This window comes from Pecten maximus, chromosome 16, assembly GCF_902652985.1.
Source record: "Pecten maximus chromosome 16, xPecMax1.1, whole genome shotgun sequence".
In the NCBI taxonomy this organism is placed as follows: domain Eukaryota; kingdom Metazoa; phylum Mollusca; class Bivalvia; order Pectinida; family Pectinidae; genus Pecten; species Pecten maximus.
In genome coordinates this window covers 37332982-37352692 of record NC_047030.1, presented here as the reverse complement: position 1 = coordinate 37352692, position 19711 = coordinate 37332982, and the positions used below count along the sequence as shown (strand labels likewise).

At 39.1% G+C, this 19711-nt stretch overlaps 1 protein-coding gene across 1 annotated transcript in view; it reads left to right on the top strand.

Moving 5' to 3' along the window:
* Window positions 1-19711, top strand: part of LOC117345143 (N-acetylated-alpha-linked acidic dipeptidase 2-like) — a 67651-nt gene that overhangs the window by 1364 nt on the left and 46576 nt on the right. Inside the window, exons 2-3 of the mRNA XM_033908136.1 lie at window positions 1592-1721; window positions 3289-3411. Coding sequence (XP_033764027.1) covers window positions 1641-1721; window positions 3289-3411 — 204 coding nt within the window. The 5' untranslated portion in view covers window positions 1592-1640. The remainder of the gene's footprint in view (window positions 1-1591; window positions 1722-3288; window positions 3412-19711) is intronic.

The following is a 19711-nucleotide window of genomic DNA, read 5'->3' as shown; positions in this document are numbered from 1 at the left end:
CTAGGCAATCTTATTTCCTTCCACAAAGTATATTTTTGTGATTTAGTACTATGATTCAAGTTTTCATATGTTTGAAGACATCTGTTTAAGATAAAAAAAAATATAGAAAAACAGTTAAAATCGTACACAATATGACCTGTTTATCCCTGAGTTTCCGAACTATTTTCTGTGCAAATTATTACGCTTGCTTCCTGGTTTGTGCGAGGGGAGGTATCTCGTATACACTCTAGTTGATGCGACATTGGAAAGTCACCTGGAGCTCTTGGGTTGATAAAATTGGCCCAATCCCATCAAATACTGTTTTAGTCTTTTAGTCAATTAGTAAAATCTCTGATTGTTTTTACATTTGATACTTAAAATAAAAGTAGAATTCTTCTGATTTGTTCGTCATTTCCAAGAAGTAGATCACACAAAATGGCCGTGCTGGTTGAGCTGGTTGAAGTGATTATAAGGTAAAACTTAATGTCAGCTTGTGTCCGCAACAGAGATTCTGATAGCAATAAACAGGCTGCATGCATCTTTTAAATCAGTCGATAGTGATATGCTTGTACAAGGTATATAACATAAACGTGCAATTCAACAAGTCACCCGAACAGCTAAAGGTAGGCTAATTCATTGTGAACAAATTAAGTTTCAGAGACTAGTTTCTTCTAATGAAAGTTGTCAAATATCTAATCATGATACAGATCAGCTAATACGACGGAGAGAGAGAGTAGAAAAATCAGTAAATTGAGTACAACTTAAAAACTTTGGAACCAAAATATACTGGGAGAGTAATTCACAGGAATTTTATACATAGGGAATCGCACGATGTGGTTTATCAAGAGATATGACGGACATCACTGATTAATCGATCGAAGAATTAAACTCAATCCTAGTTTGCCAATTCAAGTGAGCTCGAGGTCTAAAAACATAATTCTTGACTGTTCATCACAACTTTAACGCAACCACAGTCTTTTTAAATTAAATGAAATTCCTTAAAATGACAGGATAATCATCAGTAAAACATAAGGAATGCACTTATAAAAAATATCTTCTTATCTCCTGCCATTCTATATTTATACAATATTTGCTTTCCTCCTTTATTTCGATCCCTCATGCACAGCACCTATAAGTGGCCTTGTTTTTACTTTTTTCACATCATGGCCTCATTTTGAAATCAATGGAGTTACTGTGTAAAATTAGGACCAGATTAATATCCATTGGGTATTGTAATGAAAAATATATGTGCAGAATAAGAAAAAAGAGATTTATTTAAGTTTAAAATGTCTGTTATTTATCCAGAATAACATATGATGTAAATTATCATTGATAAATCTAAAAAAGATTGTTTTCATCAGAAAAAAGATGTTTTTCATTAGAATTTTGTTTTTATAAAAAAGATTAATTGATTTCGTTATATCTTCTTCATTGTCTTTTATTATTATTATTTTATCCACTGTGGATAAGACATTTAAAAATGGGGTGGTGTTGCTTATTCTGAGATATGGGCCAAATTTAATGCAGAGAAAATGTGAAAAATAGGGGTGTTTAGAAATTGTAAAATATATAAAATATCTTTGTTGACATTGTAACAATCTGTCTTTTTCAGTACAAATCCCAACAGTGTAGTCCTAAGAGCACCAAACTTGACTGTGATTATGGAGACACACTCCAACATGTCCAATGTTCATCCAGAGTACATGCCCTTTAACGCATTCTCTCCAGCACTCGCTGTGAAGGTAAGGGACACAACTCTTCAGCTAGCACATCAGTTAACATTTAGAGTACATGCCCTTTAACGCATTCTCTCCAGCACTCGCTGTGAAGGTAAGGGACACAACTCTTCAGCTAGCACATCAGTTAACATTTAGAGTACATGCCCTTTAACGCATTCTCTCCAGCACTCGCTGTGAAGGTAAGGCACACAACTGTTCAGCAAACACATCAGTTATAACATTTAGAGTACATGACTTTTAATGTTTCCTAAAGCACCACCTGCAGTAAAGGTAGTTACAAAAAGGGAGACAACTCTAAAAATGATTTTACCATTATAATGCTTTCTCATCAGCACTGTCATGAAGGCAGCTTTCAGTAAGGGGAACACCATTTAAAAAACATCATAAGCCTATTTTTTATTTATATTTATGTTTTATCTGGTGCTGAGATTTAAACATGGGTTCTTGAATTAAGTGTAGCATTTTGATGCGATCTTTGTGTTTACTGTAACACTTGCTCTTGAGATAATTTAAACACAAAGGGAGATAACTCTGATCCTAGGGTAAGTTGGATAATAGTTTGAGTAATTGCCCTTTGATACCTACGATCCAGCTCTCACGAGATATAATATAAATCAAAGACTTACCAAGTCAAATAAAAATAGAAGCAATACTTTCATGGGGGATAACTCTTTGATCTGTCTTTAACCTCATGGGAGATAACTCTTTTATCTGTCTTTAACCTCATGGGAGATAACTCTTTGATCTGCGTTTAACCTCATGGGAGATAACTCTTTGATCTGTCTTTAACCTCATGGGAGATAACTCTTTGATCTGCGTTTAACCTCATGGGAGATAACTCTTTGATCTGTCTTTAACCTCATTGGAGATAACTCTTTGATCATTAACCTCATGGGAGATAACTCTTTGATCTGTCTTTAACCTCATGAGATATAACTCTTTGATCTGTCTTTAACCTCATGGGAGATAACTCTTTGATCTGTCTTTAACCTGATTGGAGATAACTCTGTGATCTGTCTTTAACCTCATGGGAGATAACTCTTTGATCTGTCTTTAACCTCATGGGAGATAACTCTTTGATCTGCGTTTAACCTCATGGGAGATAACTCTTTGATCTGTCTTTAACCTCATTGGAGATAACTCTTTGATCATTAACCTCATGGGAGATAACTCTTTGATCTGTCTTTAACCTCATGGGAGATAACTCTTTGATCTGTCTTTAACCTCATGGGAGATAACTCTTTGATCTGTCTTTAACCTCATGGGAGATAACTCTTTGATCTGTCTTTAACCTCATGGGAGATAACTCTTTGATCTGTCTTTAACCTCATGGGAGATAACTCTTTGATGTTCCTTTAACCTCATGGGAGATAACTCTTTGACCTGTCTTTAACCTCATGGGAGATAACTCTTTGATCTGTCTTTAACCTCATGGGAGATAACTCTTTGATCTGTCTTTAACCTCATGGGAGATAACTCTTTGATCTGTCTTTAATTTCATGGGAGATAACTCTTTGATCTGTCTTTAACCTCATGGGAGATAACTCTTTGATCTGTCTTTAACCTTCAGGGTAAATTAGTCTATGCAAACTATGGTACCAAACAAGATTTTGAGGAGCTGAATCTCGTCCACATCAACGTGACAGGCAAAATTGTGATTGTTAAATATGGGAAGATTCATGCTGCCAATAAGGTAAGTGGCCAGTTTCTAACCCGTTTACCTGATTGTGTGATTATCTCCCTTTGTTTTGGTGTTTTGGATCAAATAATGCATCTAACTGTGTATTGTTCAGATCATTTTTGATGTATTTTCTCTCTTGGTCCACATGGTAAACTGATCTTTAAGTATGTGTGCTTGATCTAAATAGCAGGTCCTAGACTTGTAATGTATGTCACAAAACACAGCAAACCTTTGTACTGGTCATTCTCAAGTGATAACGTAGTATAGAAAAGGATATTATCAAAAAGTTCAAAATGTGCGTCGTTATAACATAAAATGTTCCGTTTATAATTTCTAATGATATTTGACCCTGTAGTCAGTTAAACAGATGTCGCTTAGTGGTCTGAGATGTCGCGGTCTATGTCGATAGTGTCAGCTAATGTGTGGGTACACGTGTTCGATAGAAAAATAGGGTCAAGGTGTATGTTTTACCATGATATTCCTAATCATGTTCAAATTATTTCCATGTCAGGATCATGTTGAATAATCAACTCACACCTTCCAACTGCAAAAAATACCAACCAAGAAAATAGATGTTACTATGCATACATTGTGGTTAAAATACAAAACAGGCATGCATTTGAAAAGTGTAGTAGGTGACTGTTATGTATGCTTGCAATAAGACAAGTGCGTATTGTTATTAATGAAATGAAAATATCCAACTGCATTGCATGTGCTTTTTAGTCGCAGGGATATTATTTGGTTTTCATCTTTCTCATATTTTTATCATAACAAAGTTTGTTTTCAATATTATTAACACTACAATCGTGTATATTTAAACCTTTATGAGGTTAAGGGATCCTCCATGATGGAGGTTTAGGGGATCCCCCATTATGATATTTAGGGGATCCCCCATTATGATATTTAGGGGATCCCCCATTATGATATTTAGGGGATCCCCCATTATGATATATAGGGGATCCCCATTATGATATTTAGGGGATCCCCCATTATGATGTTGATAGGATCCCCCATTATGATATTTAGGGGATCCCCATTATGATGTTTAGGGGATCCCCATTATGATGTTGATAGGATCCCCCATTATGATATTTAGAGGATCCCCCATTATGATATTTAGGGGATCCCCCATTATGATATTTAGGGGATCCCCATTATGATATTTAGGGGATCCCCCATTATGATATTTAGGGGATCCCCCATTATGATATATAGGGGATCCCCCATTATGATGTTTAGGGGATCCCCATTATGATATTTAGGGGATCCCCCATTATGATATTTAGGGGATCCCCCATTATGATATTTAGGGGATCCCCCATTGTGATATTTAGGGGATCCCCCATTATGATATTTATGGGATCCCCATTATGATATTTAGGGGATCCCCATTATGATATTTAGGGGATCCCCCATTGTGATATTTAGGGGATCCCCATTATGATATTTAGGGGATTCCCCATTGTGATATTTAGGGGATCCCCATTATGATATTTAGGGGATCCCCATTATGATATTTAGGGGATCCCCCATTATGATATTTAGGGGATCCCCCATTATGATATTTAGGGGATCCCCCATTGTGATGTTTAGGGGATCCCCCATTATGATATTAAGGGGATCCCCCATTATGATATTTAGGGGATCCCCCATTATGATATTTAGGGGATCCCCCATTGTGATGTTTAGGGGATCCCCATTATGATATTGAGGGGATTCCCCATTGTGATGTTTAGGGGATCCCCCATTGTGATATTTAGGGGATCCCCATTATGATATTTAGGGGATCCCCCATTGTGATATTTAGGGGATCCCCATTATGATATTTAGGGGATCCCCATTATGATATTTAGGGGATCCCCCATTATGATATTTAGGGGATCCCCATTATGATATTTAGGGGATCCCCCATTATGATGTTTAGGGGATCCCCAATTGTGATATTTAGGGGATCCCCCATTATGATATTTAGGGGATCCCCCATTATGATGTTTAGGGGATCCCCATTATGATGTTTAGGGGATCCTCCATTGTGATATTTAGAGGATCTTTCATTATGATATTTAGAGGATCCCCCATTGTAATATTTAGGGAATCCCCCATTATGATATTTAGAGGATCCTCCATTATGATATTTAGGGGATTCCCAATTATGATATTTAGGGGATCCCCCATTGTGATATTTAGGGGATCCCCATTATGATATTTAGGGGATCCCCCATTATGATATTTAGGGATCCCCCATTATGATGTTTAGGGGATTCCCCATTATGATATTTAGGGGATCCCCCATTATGATATTTAGGGGATTCCCCATTATGATATTTAGGGGATCCCCCATTATGATATTTAGGGGATCCCCCATTATGATATTTAGAGGATCCTCCATTATGATATTTAGGGGATCCCCATTATGATATTTAGGAGATTCCCCATTATGATATTTAGGAGATCCCCCATTATGATGTTTAGGGGATCCCCATTATGATATTTAGGCCCTGGGGGATCCTCCTATATGGATTTTAGGGATCAGGTGAAATTGCCCGTTGTCTATGTTTATAGGTTTTCCCCTTGTTGAAAACATGTTTGGGAGGACTTGCCTCTCAATTTAAGTTCTTTCGAACAACACACTTACTGCCGAGAGTTCAACTTGAGATGAGAGGCTGAAATATTTATCCCTTTTCCACAATAGACTGGGAGTCTGCCTCAGAGAATGTACTTTTAAGTCCTAGTATCTGTAAACAATGATCGAGACTACAGTAATGTTAACTAGAGTACAAATTTGTCCCAGAGACTGAAAACAAATAAAGCTTTTCATATATAAATACCCTTCAGTGAAAACAAATAAAGCTTTTCATATATAAATACCCTTCAGTGGAAACAAATAAAGCTTTTCATATATAAATACCCTTCAGTGGAAGAGATCCTTTTTTTAAATTCTATATTAGTTTTTATACAATATTGTAACACTATGTCATCATGGGGAAAACTGAATCCCGATTGTATGATGGATGTTGGATGGATTGTAGTGGCGATTTAATAATATTTTGTAAATGTTTAAATGATCTGAAAGATTAATTTAGATTTTGAGAGTTATTTTTTACTGTTGAATTGATTGTGAAAATGTTAAAAGTTAAATGTTAAATTTCAACTGATTTTTTACAAATTTTGTGAGTATTTGATTTTTAACTTGTTTTTGTGAGTATTTGATTGATTGTGAAGGTTTTTTTATTTGTAAATACTTCATACAGTATAACTCAAAATCAATAATCTCTTGTTACCAAAAGATGATTTACAAGTTTTAATATTGTATTAAGTATTTCCTAGATACTGGTCTCTAAATTCTGAATACTAAGGGGTTTTGGCCGAGCATGTTTCAAAATGAACACAGATTTACCTGGGTGACCATGAGTACAGTGAACCATGGAATAAACACCTATATCGAGAGTGGGGAAAATGAGTCATGTCATGTATAAACATATCGACAATATGAAACCAAACTGAATCATCCTCATGTAGGCTACCTTCACTGAGAACCATACTGAATCATCCTCATGTAGGCTACCTTCACAGAGAACCATACTGAATCATCCTCATGTAGGCTACCTTCACAGAGAACCATACTGAATCATCCTCATGTAGGCTACCTTCACAGAGAACCATACTGAATCATCCTCATGTAGGCTACCTTCACCTAGAACCATACTGAATCATCCTCATGTAGGCTACCTTCACAGAGAACCATACTGAATCATCCTCATGTAGGCTACCTTCACCTAGAACCATACTGAATCATCCTCATGTAGGCTACCTTCACCTAGAACCATACTGAATCATCCTCATGTAGGCTACCTTCACAGAGAACCATACTGAATCATCCTCATGTAGGCTACCTTCACCTAGAACCACACTGAATCATCCTCATGTAGGCTACCTTCACAGAGAACCATACTGAATCATCCTCATGTAGGCTACCTTCACCTAGAACCACACTGAATCATCCTCATGTAGGCTACCTTCACAGAGAACCATACTGAATCATCCTCATGTAGGCTACCTTCACCGAGAACATACTGAATCATCCTCATGTAGGCTACCTTCACCTAGAACCATACTGAATCATCCTCATGTAGGCTACCTTTACAGAGAACCACACTGAATCATCCTCATGTAGGCTACCTTCACAGAGAACCACACTGAATCATCCGCATGTAGGCTACCTTCACCGTGAACCATACTGAATCATCCTCATGTAGGCTACCTTCACCGAGAACCTTACTGAATCATCCTCATGTAGGCTACCTTCACAGAGAACCATACTGAATCATCCTCATGTAGGCTACCTTCACTGAGAACCATACTGAATCATCCTCATGTAGGCTACCTTCACCGTGAACCAAACTGAATCATCCTCATGTAGGCTACCTTCACAGAGAACCATACTGAATCATCCTCATGTAGGCTACCTTCACCGAGAACCATACTGAATCATCCTCATGTAGGCTACCTTCACCGTGAACCACACTGAATCATCCTCATGTAGGCTACCTTCACAGAGAACCATACTGAATCATCCTCATGTAGGCTACCTTCACTGAGAACCACACTGAATCATCCTCATGTAGGCTACCTTCACCGAGAACCATACTGAATCATCCTCATGTAGGCTACCTTCACCGTGAACCAAACTGAATCATCCTCATGTAGGCTACCTTCACCGAGAACCATACTGAATCATCCTCATGTAGGCTACCTTCACCTAGAACCACACTGAATCATCCTCATGTAGGCTACCTTCACCTAGAACCATACTGAATCATCCTCATGTAGGCTACCTTCACCTAGAACCACACTGAATCACCCCCATGTAGGCTACCTTCACCTAGAACCAAACTGAATCATCCTCATGTAGGCTACCTTCACCGTGAACCACACTGAATCCTCCTCATGTAGGCTACCTTCACCTAGAACCAAACTGAATCATCCTCATGTAGGCTACCTTCACCTAGAACCAAACTGAATCATCCTCATGTAGGCTACCTTCACAGAGAACCATACTGAATCATCCACATGTAGGCTACCTTCACCGTGAACCATACTGAATCATCCTCATGTAGGCTACCTTCACTGAGAACCATACTGAATCATCATGTAGGCTACCTTCACCTAGAACCACACTGAATCATCCTCATGTAGGCTACCTTCACCTAGAACCATACTGAATCATCCTCATGTAGGCTACCTTCACCTAGAACCACACTGAATCATCCCCATGTAGGCTACCTTCACCTAGAACCAAACTGAATCATCCTCATGTAGGCTACCTTCACCGTGAACCATACTGAATCATCCTCATGTAGGCTACCTTCACCTAGAACCAAACTGAATCATCCTCATGTAGGCTACCTTCACCTAGAACCAAACTGAATCATCCTCATGTAGGCTACCTTCACAGAGAACCATACTGAATCATCCACATGTAGGCTACCTTCACCGTGAACCATACTGAATCATCCTCATGTAGGCTACTTTCACAGAGAACCATACTGAATCATCCACATGTAGGCTACCTTCACCGTGAACCATACTGAATCATCCTCATGTAGGCTACCTTCACCGAGAACCATACTGAATCATCCTCATGTAGGCTACCTTCACCTAGAACCAAACTGAATCATCCTCATGTAGGCTACCTTCACAGAGAACCATACTGAATCATCCTCATCTAGGCTACCTTCACAGAGAACCATACTGAATCATCCTCATGTAGGCTACCTTCACAGAGAACCATACTGAATCATCCTCATGTAGGCTACCTTTACCGAGAACCATACTGAATCATCCTCATGTAGGCTACCTTCACCGAGAACCAAACTGAATCATCCTCATGTAGGCTACCTTCACTGAGAACCAAACTGAATCATCCTCATGTAGGCTACCTTCACCGAGAACCATACTGAATCATCCTCATGTAGGCTACCTTTACTGAGAACCATACTGAATCATCCTCATGTAGGCTACCTTCACTGAGAACCATACTGAATCATCCTCATGTAGGCTACCTTCACCTAGAACCACACTGAATCATCCTCATGTAGGCTACCTTCACCTAGAACCATACTGAATCATCCTCATGTACGCTACCTTCACCTAGAACCACACTGAATCATCCTCATGTAGGCTACCTTCACCGAGAACCATACTGAATCATCCTCATGTAGGCTACCTTCACCGAGAACCATACTGAATCATCCTCATGTAGGCTACCTTCACCGAGAACCATACTGAATCATCCTCATGTAGGCTACCTTCACAGAGAACCATACTGAATCATCCTCATGTAGGCTACCTTCACAGAGAACCACACTGAATCATCTTCATGTAGGCTACCTTTACCGAGAACCATACTGAATCATCCTCATGTAGGCTACCTTCACAGAGAACCATACTGAATCATCCTCATGTAGGCTACCTTCACAGAGAACCATACTGAATCATTCTCATGTAGGCTACCTTCACAGAGAACCATACTGAATCATCCTCATGTAGGCTACCTTCACAGAGAACCATACTGAATCATCCTCATGTAGGCTACCTTCACTTAGAACCTTACTGAATCATCCTCATGTAGGCTACCTTCACAGAGAACTATACTGAATCATCCTCATGTAGGCTACCTTCACCTAGAACCATACTGAATCATCCTCATGTAGGCTACCTTCACCTAGAACCAAACTGAATCATCCTCATGTAGGCTACCTTCACCGAGAACCATACTGAATCATCCTCATGTAGGCTACCTTCACCTAGAACCAAACTGAATCATCCTCATGTAGGCTACCTTCGCAGAGAACCATACTGAATCATCCTCATGTAGGCTACCTTCACAGAGAACCATACTGAATCATCCTCATGTAGGCTACCTTCACAGAGAACCATACTGAATCATCCTCATGTAGGCTACCTTCACTGAGAACCATACTGAATCATCCTCATGTAGGCTACCTTCACCTAGAACCAAACTGAATCATCCTCATGTAGGCTACCTTCACCGAGAACCATACTGAATCATCCTCATGTAGGCTACCTTCACCTAGAACCATACTGAATCATCCTCATGTAGGCTACCTTCACTGAGAACCTTACTGAATCATCCTCATGTAGGCTACCTTCACAGAGAACCATACTGAATCATCCTCATGTAGGCTACCTTCACCGAGAACCTTACTGAATCATCCTCATGTAGGCTACCTTCACCGAGAACCTTACTGAATCATCCTCATGTAGGCTACCTTCACCAAGAACCATACTGAATCATCCTCATGTAGGCTACCTTCACCTAGAACCATACTGAATCATCCTCGTGTAGGCTACCTTCACAGAGAACCATACTGAATCATCCTCATGTAGGCTACCTTCACAGAGAACCATACTGAATCATCCTCATGTAGGCTACCTTCACTGAGAACCACACTGAATCATCCTCATGTAGGCTACCTTCACAGATAACCATACTGAATCATCCTCATGTAGGCTACCTTCACAGAGAACCATACTGAATCATCCTCATCTAGGCTACCTTCACCTAGAACCATACTGAATCATCCTCATGTAGGCTACCTTCACTGAGAACCATACTGAATCCTCCTCATGTAGGCTACCTTCACAGAGAACCATACTGAATCATCCTCATGTAGGCTACCTTCACCTAGAACCATTACTGAATCCTCCTCATGTAGGCTACCTTCACCGTGAACCAAACTGAATCATCCTCATGTAGGCTACCTTCACCGAGAACCATACTGAATCATCCTCATGTAGGCTACCTTCACCGAGAACCATACTGAATCATCCCCATGTAGGCTACCTTCACCGAGAACCATACTGAATCATCCCCATGTAGGCTACCTTCACCGTGAACCATACTGAATCATCCCCATGTAGGCTACCTTCACCAAGAACCTTACTGAATCATCCCCATGTAGGCTACCTTCACCAAGAACCATACTGAATCATCCCCATGTAGGCTACCTTCACCAAGAACCATACTGAATCATCCCCATGTAGGCTACCTTCACAGAGAACCATACTGAATCATCCCCATGTAGGCTACCTTCACCAAGAACCTTACTGAATCATCCTCATGTAGGCTACCTTCACCGAGAACCTTACTGAATCATCCTCATGTAGGCTACCTTCACAGAGAGCCATACTGAATCATCCTCATGTAGGCTACCTTCACAGAGAACCATACTGAATCATCCTCATGTAGGCTACCTTCACTGAGAACCTTACTGAATCATCCTCATGTAGGCTACCTTCACAGAGAACCATACTGAATCATCCTAATGTAGGCTACCTTCACTGAGAACCATACTGAATCATCCTCGTGTAGGCTACCTTCACCTAGAACCATACTGAATCATCCTCATGTAGGCTACCTTCACAGAGAACCATACTGAATCATCCTCATGTAGGCTACCTTCACCTAGAACCAGACTGAATCATCATCACTTGGTTGAAACAATTTATGTTGTATGGAATTAATTTGCAACAAATCAAAGCACAAGGTACCTGTACTGGATATTATTGATGTAACAGGACAGCTCATATCGTCAAAGTTTTCTGTAATCATATTTATAACAAATTTATGTAGTACAGTGAAACCTGTCTTTACCAACACTGTATGGGACCATGTCAATGTGTCGAATAAGACAGAGTGTCGGATAAGACAGAGTGTCGGATAAGACAGAGTGTGGGATATGACAGTGTTTCGGATAAGACAGAGTGTCGGATAAGACAGAGTTTCGGATATGACAGTGTTTCGGATAAGACAGAGTGTCGGATAAGACAGAGTGTCGGATATGACAGTGTGTCAGATATTTGTTCTTCTTGCATATACGGTCGTTTGATACAGGATGTCACTGAAGTCAGTGTGTCAGTAAAGCCACTGTCAGCCATGTCAATGGAGCAGATCACTTTCTTCTTGTTACGGTCGTGTGATACAGGATGTCACTGAAGTCTATGTAAGTAAAGCCACTGACTCGGCCATGTCAATGGAGCAGATCACATTCTTCTTGTTACGGTCGTGTGATACAGGATGTCACTGAAGTCAGTGTGTCAGTATATTATAAAGCCACTGACTTGGCCATGTCAATGGAGCAGATCACTTTCTTCTTGATACGGTCGTGTGATACAGGATGTCACTGAAGTCAGTGTGTCAGTATATTATAAAGCCACTGTCAGCCATGTCAATGGAGCAGATCACTTTCTTCTTGATACGGTCGTGTGATACAGGATGTCACTGAAGTCTGTGTGTCAGTAAAGCCACTGTCAGCCATGTCAATGGAGCAGATCACTTTCTTCTTGATACGGTCGTGTGATACAGGATGTCACTGAAGTCCGTGTGTCAGTAAAGGCAGGTTTCACTATATATATAAGCACATTTCCTTCCATGCCTGCTGATTGTTACATTTAGATATTATGTAAAGCGATCCCATTATCTGCACCATCATGCATATCCAGCTCCTGGACTATCAGCTTGGCTTCTGCTAACGAAACCCGCCTGACACTGGCAGTGGTCTGTCCCATGTAAGACTGGAGAAGTTGATAAAGTCTTTATATCGACATAATGTAACTGTTTTTATCATAATTCACCAAATGAAATACAACAGACTAAATTACTATGATGATACAGGTCCCTTAGGCCTCTTGATCTGATGCATTTCATGGAAATATGAGAGGAAATTGTGTGATATTAATTGACTTTGAATCACAGCGATTTGGATGAATCAGCCAGGTAGGAAACGGAAATTAACCGATCCCACCCACAACCGATTCATCACCCATAGTTGGTTGCCATGGTTTCAACATGTCAATAAATTCAAACAGAGGCAACATATCATTCAAACTCATTGTTTTTGGTCATTAACTCGACAATAGACATGAAATCAACACCCAGTAATTTCGCAGCTGATGACTGTAGCAAGGAGGCTCCCAATAGGGTGAAGAAAATAACATTATCTGGAGGCTCCCATGGGGTGAAGAAAACATTATCTGGAGGCTCCCATGGGGTGACTCGGTGAGGAAAATAACATTATCTAGAGGATCCAGCTATAACAAGCAACAAAACGATTTCCTCAAATCATTATTTATCATGTATATCACTATTAAATAATAAATATAAGCTTTAAAGGATTCTGTTCCTGAGATGACCAGTTTTGATAAAGTGGAGCCCCATTTATTGAACTTGAACCTCGAGTAAATACACTTGTCGCTGACCAGCTGGTTAGAAATTCATTATTTTGTCATGAAATGTTTGTCTCATCCTGATGGTATCATACTTTTTATCTCCATATTAATGTTAAAGGCTGTGACACACACTATAATAACCAGTGATTAATATCGGTCATATTAATGTTAAAGGATGTGACACACACTATAATAACCAGTGATTAATATCGGTCATATTAATGTTAAAGGCTGTGACACACACTATAATAACCAGTGATTAATATCGGTCTATCTCGAACATAAAACAGGTTAAATGACCCAGGAAAGGCAATTAGTGTAATCACTTATCAGCAAACAAATTCTTCTGATTCTCTTTAATATCTCCATGTTTATTAATCAGGACAAGGCCATATATATCTCCGAGTTTATTAATCATATATATAAATAGCGTGTAACATGTGATTTGTGTGTTGAGAAGTACTGGAGCGATATTTGTAGGTTCTTTGTGGTCCCTAATTGTGCCTAATCAGTTTTGAGTCTGAACCAGAAAATAGATGAATGACAGGTGGCCATCTTGGATATTGATAGTTGAGTTTCGTTATAGCTATTTCTTCAAAAGTCCTAGAGGGATATATATTTCACATCCTTTACATGTAAAGGTTCCCCTTGGTCCTTAATTAGTTTTGCCTATTAAATTTTGAGTCTCATCTCATCTGAAAACAAAATATTGATAGTTGAATTCTATTGATGTACTTCAGGAAGGTCTTCATAGATCTCTATTAGACTTCATAGTTATGGCTCCCCGCATGTTATCAAGTGATTAAGAGGAAGAAGAGAAAGTAGAGAAAACATCAGTCTTAATCCATAATGGTAGATTAAGATCATTCAGTAGTGAGCTGACCAAGATGTCTGTCGGATCTCTTGTTGTTTGAGTTAACGAAGTGTGGCTACCTATTTACACATTATACCCTTGGTTTAAGTGTTAGAGTTAAGGTTATATGCTACCTTTCACATTATACCTGTGGTCTGTGTTAGAGTTAAGGTTATATGCTACCTTTCACATTGTACCTGTGATTTTTGTTAGAGTTAAGGTTATATGCTACCTTACACGTTATACCTGTGATTTTTGTTAGAGTTAAGGTTATATGCTACCTTACACATTGTACCTGTGATTTGTGTTAGAGTTAAGGTTATATGCTACCTTACACATTGTACCTGTGATTTGTGTTAGAGTTAAGGTTATATGCTACCTTACACGTTATACCTGTGTTCTGTGTTAGAGTTAAGGTTATATGCTACCTTACACATTATACCTGTAATTTGTGCTAGAGTTAAGGTTATATGCTACCTTACACATTATACCTGTGTTTTGTGTTAGAGTTAAGGTTATATGCTACCTTTCACATTGTACCTGTGTTCTGTGTTAGAGTTAAGGTTATATGCTACCTTACACATTATACCTGTGATTTGTGTTAGAGTTAAGGTTATATGCTGCCTTACTTATTGTACATGTGATTTGTGTTAGAGTTAAGGTTATATGCTACCTTACACATTATACCTGTGGTCTGTGTTAGAGTTAAGGTTATATGCTACCTTACACATTATACCTGTGGTCTGTGTTAGAGTTAAGGTTATATGCTACCTTACACATTATACCTTTGGTTAGTGTTTGAGTTAACGTTATGTGTAGTAAAAAACGAAAACAAAAATATAATTAACCTTGACTTACTTTCATAGTCTAAAGGACACATGTAGTATGCATGCAGTAAAATCTTTAAACAACTTCTTTTTACAATTGATCACTTAGATATCATGAATACTTCATTTTGCAAACTTACCTTTTTCAGACATATTCAAGATAATTTGCAAACGCTTGCAGATCTAGAAATGTCGTTAAATTCACAAATGATGATCTATTAGAGTCAAGGACTGAGGCTTTAAGACTGCCTTTATTGGTAACTGATAGCTTGGTCGCCATCCAAATGTGTTACTTTGGTGCAAATAATCATGAAGAATCTGAATTCGCTGTGAAATTCTTGCGTATTATGATTAATGCAAAAATTAATCTGGTGCAATAATTAATTGATTTACAGATACATGGCAATGAGAAAAGATCAATAACTTGATGGTGCATTTAGGGTTACCCGTGAGATTTTATCCTCGAATGAATGACCTTGACCTACTTTCAAGGTCACAGGAATCAAATGTGCAAATATTTGTTCTGAATACCGAAGACATGCAACTATATATTTATCCATCTATTACTGAAAAGGAAATATATATGAATTTATGGCTTAAATCATATTTGAGAACATCACACAAATTATAAACCTTCCAAAAAACTCATCACTTTATAAGCTGCACCAGTTGAGCCTCATATAGTTAGATTATGGCTGTTTAATTGTGTTTATATTTTATGAAGCGATAATTTTTTAAAAATGAGGACGACTATTAGTCTGGAACAGATAGTATCTAATTCAAATATTTCTCTTTCAAATAGACCAATATATCCAGTTTAAACTACAAGTTCTGAATATCTTGTTAATGTTTTCAGACCCAGTATGGATTGGGAAATTTCACATCTTTCCCTGTAGTAAATTAATTTCTTTCATCAATAGTTCCTATGGACAGATATATATTCCATCATTTTTAGCTATGTTCTGTAGGCCTCCAGACCCAATTACACGGCCTGACCACACTCTACAGGATCCTATTAAAATCCCATTTCATGCATTGTACTATACCCGATCAAATAGTTCATTGGATAGGACTCAGATTTGATCCAATCAGATATCATCCCTGACTATACAAATGTTTTTATCTGTAGAAAGTTTATTTTTTTGTGTCGTTAGAGATTCTATACAAAAAAAAAAAATGTCTTGACCATGTTTCATGTCCATCGCTCACGATATGTGGCATATAAACTGATTTTAAACTTTATATGTTTACATTGTTTGCCTTTAACTCTGATTGAACATAACTGGTGATATATAGTTCTATACATCTCACAAAGGCTGTGTTATCTTTATATTCATAGTACTACCGGTAAATTGGAAAGCAATAAATTTGCTGAAAGTCTTGCTTTCCTGATAGAAACAGTTGAATTGTTGTATATGAATATTGACGTCAGAAATCAAACATCTCCAATTGTTCCTATATGAAGTCATGATCTCGCTGATTGCACTTTTTGTGATATAGTATTTCTATTATAAAAAAAAAATCAGTTTGTGTATTCATCAGTTAAAGTTTTGAAATTCCACTATGTTTTGGAGTGCGACAATGTTAGTACATAATGTATGTAATAACCCCTGCTCAACACATCCCCCTCACCAGGACAATAAAAGACAGCCGCCATCTCTTTTTCATTTTTCACGGGTATGAGTTATGAGATCGGTATAGAGATCGGTATACACAAAACGTCTATGAATGTCGTCCAACCAACAGAAATTAATTCCACAAATTTCCCATCTGCCCATCAGCATCACAATGCTTCCGTTGTCTGTTGGGATACACATTTATCCGAGCGGGATCACATCTATCCGATTGCAATTCTGCCACTAGGTCCCTGTAGGGTGTTTAGGTACTGTTCAACCCCATATGTAACTGTTTGATATATTAAAGCGTTTCTTCCCCTAAATTGGCCCCTAGGGATCCATTTGTTCATACACATCCAGGATATGTTATATTTTTGTTTCATGGTCCCAATGTCTTTGATGTTCTGGACTCAAATCACCTCTAACTGAAAATGTCACAATTTGTGAAAATTTCAAATTTAAGATAAACAGCTTGATTGAGGATTATAGAAAATTGATGAAATGACTCTTTAAGAATGTCAGAATGTAGTCTCCTTCAGCACTTAACATGGGCGAGTACTATATGAATGTCAAAATATAGCATTAATAATCTTTTTGTCTCTACTCATCTGCATCCTGTGTCTGCTTGTCAATATCCTGTGTCTACTCATCCATATCCTGTATCTACTCATCCATATCCTTTGTCTGCTCGTCCATATCCTGTGTCTACTCATCCATATCCTGTATCTTCTCATCCATATCCTTTGTCTGCTCGTCCATATCCTGTATCTACTCATCCATATCCTGTGTCTACTCATCCATATCCTGTATCTTCTCATCCATATCCTGTGTCTACTCATCCATATCCTGTATCTACTCATCCATATCCTTTGTCTGCTCGTCCATATCCTGTGTCTACTCATCCATATCCTGTATCTTCTCATCCATATCCTGTGTCTACTCATCCATATCCTGTATCTACTCATCCGTATCCTGTATCTACTCATCCATATCCTGTGTCTGCTTGTCCATATCCTGTATCTTCTCATCCATATCCTGTGTCTGCTTGTCCATATCCTGTGTCTGCTTGTCCATATCCTGTATCTTCTCATCCATATCCTGTGTCTACTCATCCATATCCTGTGCCTACTCATCCATATCCTGTATCTACTCATCCATATCCTGTGTCTACTCATCCATATCCTGTGTCTACTCATCCATATCCTGTGTCTGCTTGTCCATATCCTGTGTCTACTCATCCATATCCTGTGCCTACTCATCCATATCCTGTATCTACTCATCCATATCCTGTATCTAGTCATCCATATCCTGTGTCTACTCATCCATATCCTGTGTCTGCTTGTCCATATCCTGTATCTTCTCATCCATATCCTGTGTCTACTCATCCATATCCTGTGCCTACTCATCCATATCCTGTATCTACTCATCCATATCCTGTGTCTGCTTGTCCATATCCTGTGTCTACTCATCCATATCCTGTGCCTACTCATCCATATCCTGTATCTACTCATCCATATCCTGTATCTAGTCATCCATATCCTGTGTCTACTCATCCATATCCTGTGCCTACTCATCCATATCCTGTATCTACTCATCCATATCCTGTATCTTCTCATCCATATCCTGTGTCTGCTTGTCCATATCCTGTGTCTGCTTGTCCATATCCTGTGTCTGCTTGTCCATATCCTGTGTCTGCTTGTCCATATCCTGTATCTTCTCATCCATATCCTGTGTCTACTCGTCCATATCCTGTGTCTACTTGTCCATATCCTGTGTCTGGGCGTCCATATCCTGTGTCTGCTTGTCCATATCCTGTATCTTCTTGTCCATATCCTGTGTCTGCCTGTCCATATCCTGTGTCTGCTCGTCCATATCCTGTGTCTGCTTGTCCATATCCTGTGTCTGCTTGTCCATATCCTGTATCTTCTCATCCATATCCTGTGTCTGCTCATCCATATCCTGTATCTGCTTGTCCATATCCTGTGTCTTCTCATCCATATCCTGTGTCTGCTTGTCCATATCCTGTGTCTGCTTGTCCATATCCTGTGCTAGTTATCCATATCCTGTATCTGCTTGTCCATATCCTGTGCTGGTTATCGATATCCTGTGTCTGCTTGTCCATATCCTGTGTCTGCTCGTCCATATCCTGTGACTGCTTGTCCATATCCTGTGTCTGCTTGTCCATATCCTGTGCTAGTTATCCATATCCTGTATCTGCTTGTCCATATCCTGTGCTGGTTATCCATATCCTGTGTCTGCCTGTCCATATCCTGTGTCTGCCTGTCCAAATCCTGTGCTCATGGTTATCGATATCCTGTGTCTGCTTGTCCATATCCTGTGTCTGCTTGTCCATATCCTGTGTCTGCTTGTCCATATCCTGTGCTAGTTATCCATATCCTGTATCTGCTTGTCCATATCCTGTGCTGGTTATCCATATCCTGTATCTGCTTGTCCATATCCTGTGTCTGCTTGTCCATATCCTGTGTCTGCTTGTCCATATCCTGTGTCTGCTTGTCCATATCCTGTGTCTGCTTGTCCATATCCTGTGTCTGCTTGTCCATATCCTGTGTCTGCTTGTCCATATCCTGTGTCTGCTCGTCCATATCCTGTGTCTGGGTGTCCATATCCTGTGTCTGCTCGTCCATATCCTGTGTCTGCTTGTCCATATCCTGTGTTGGTTGTCCATATCCTGTGTCTGCTTGTCCATATCCTGTGCTGGTTATCCATATCCTGTGTCTGCTTGTCCATATCCTATGCTGGTTATC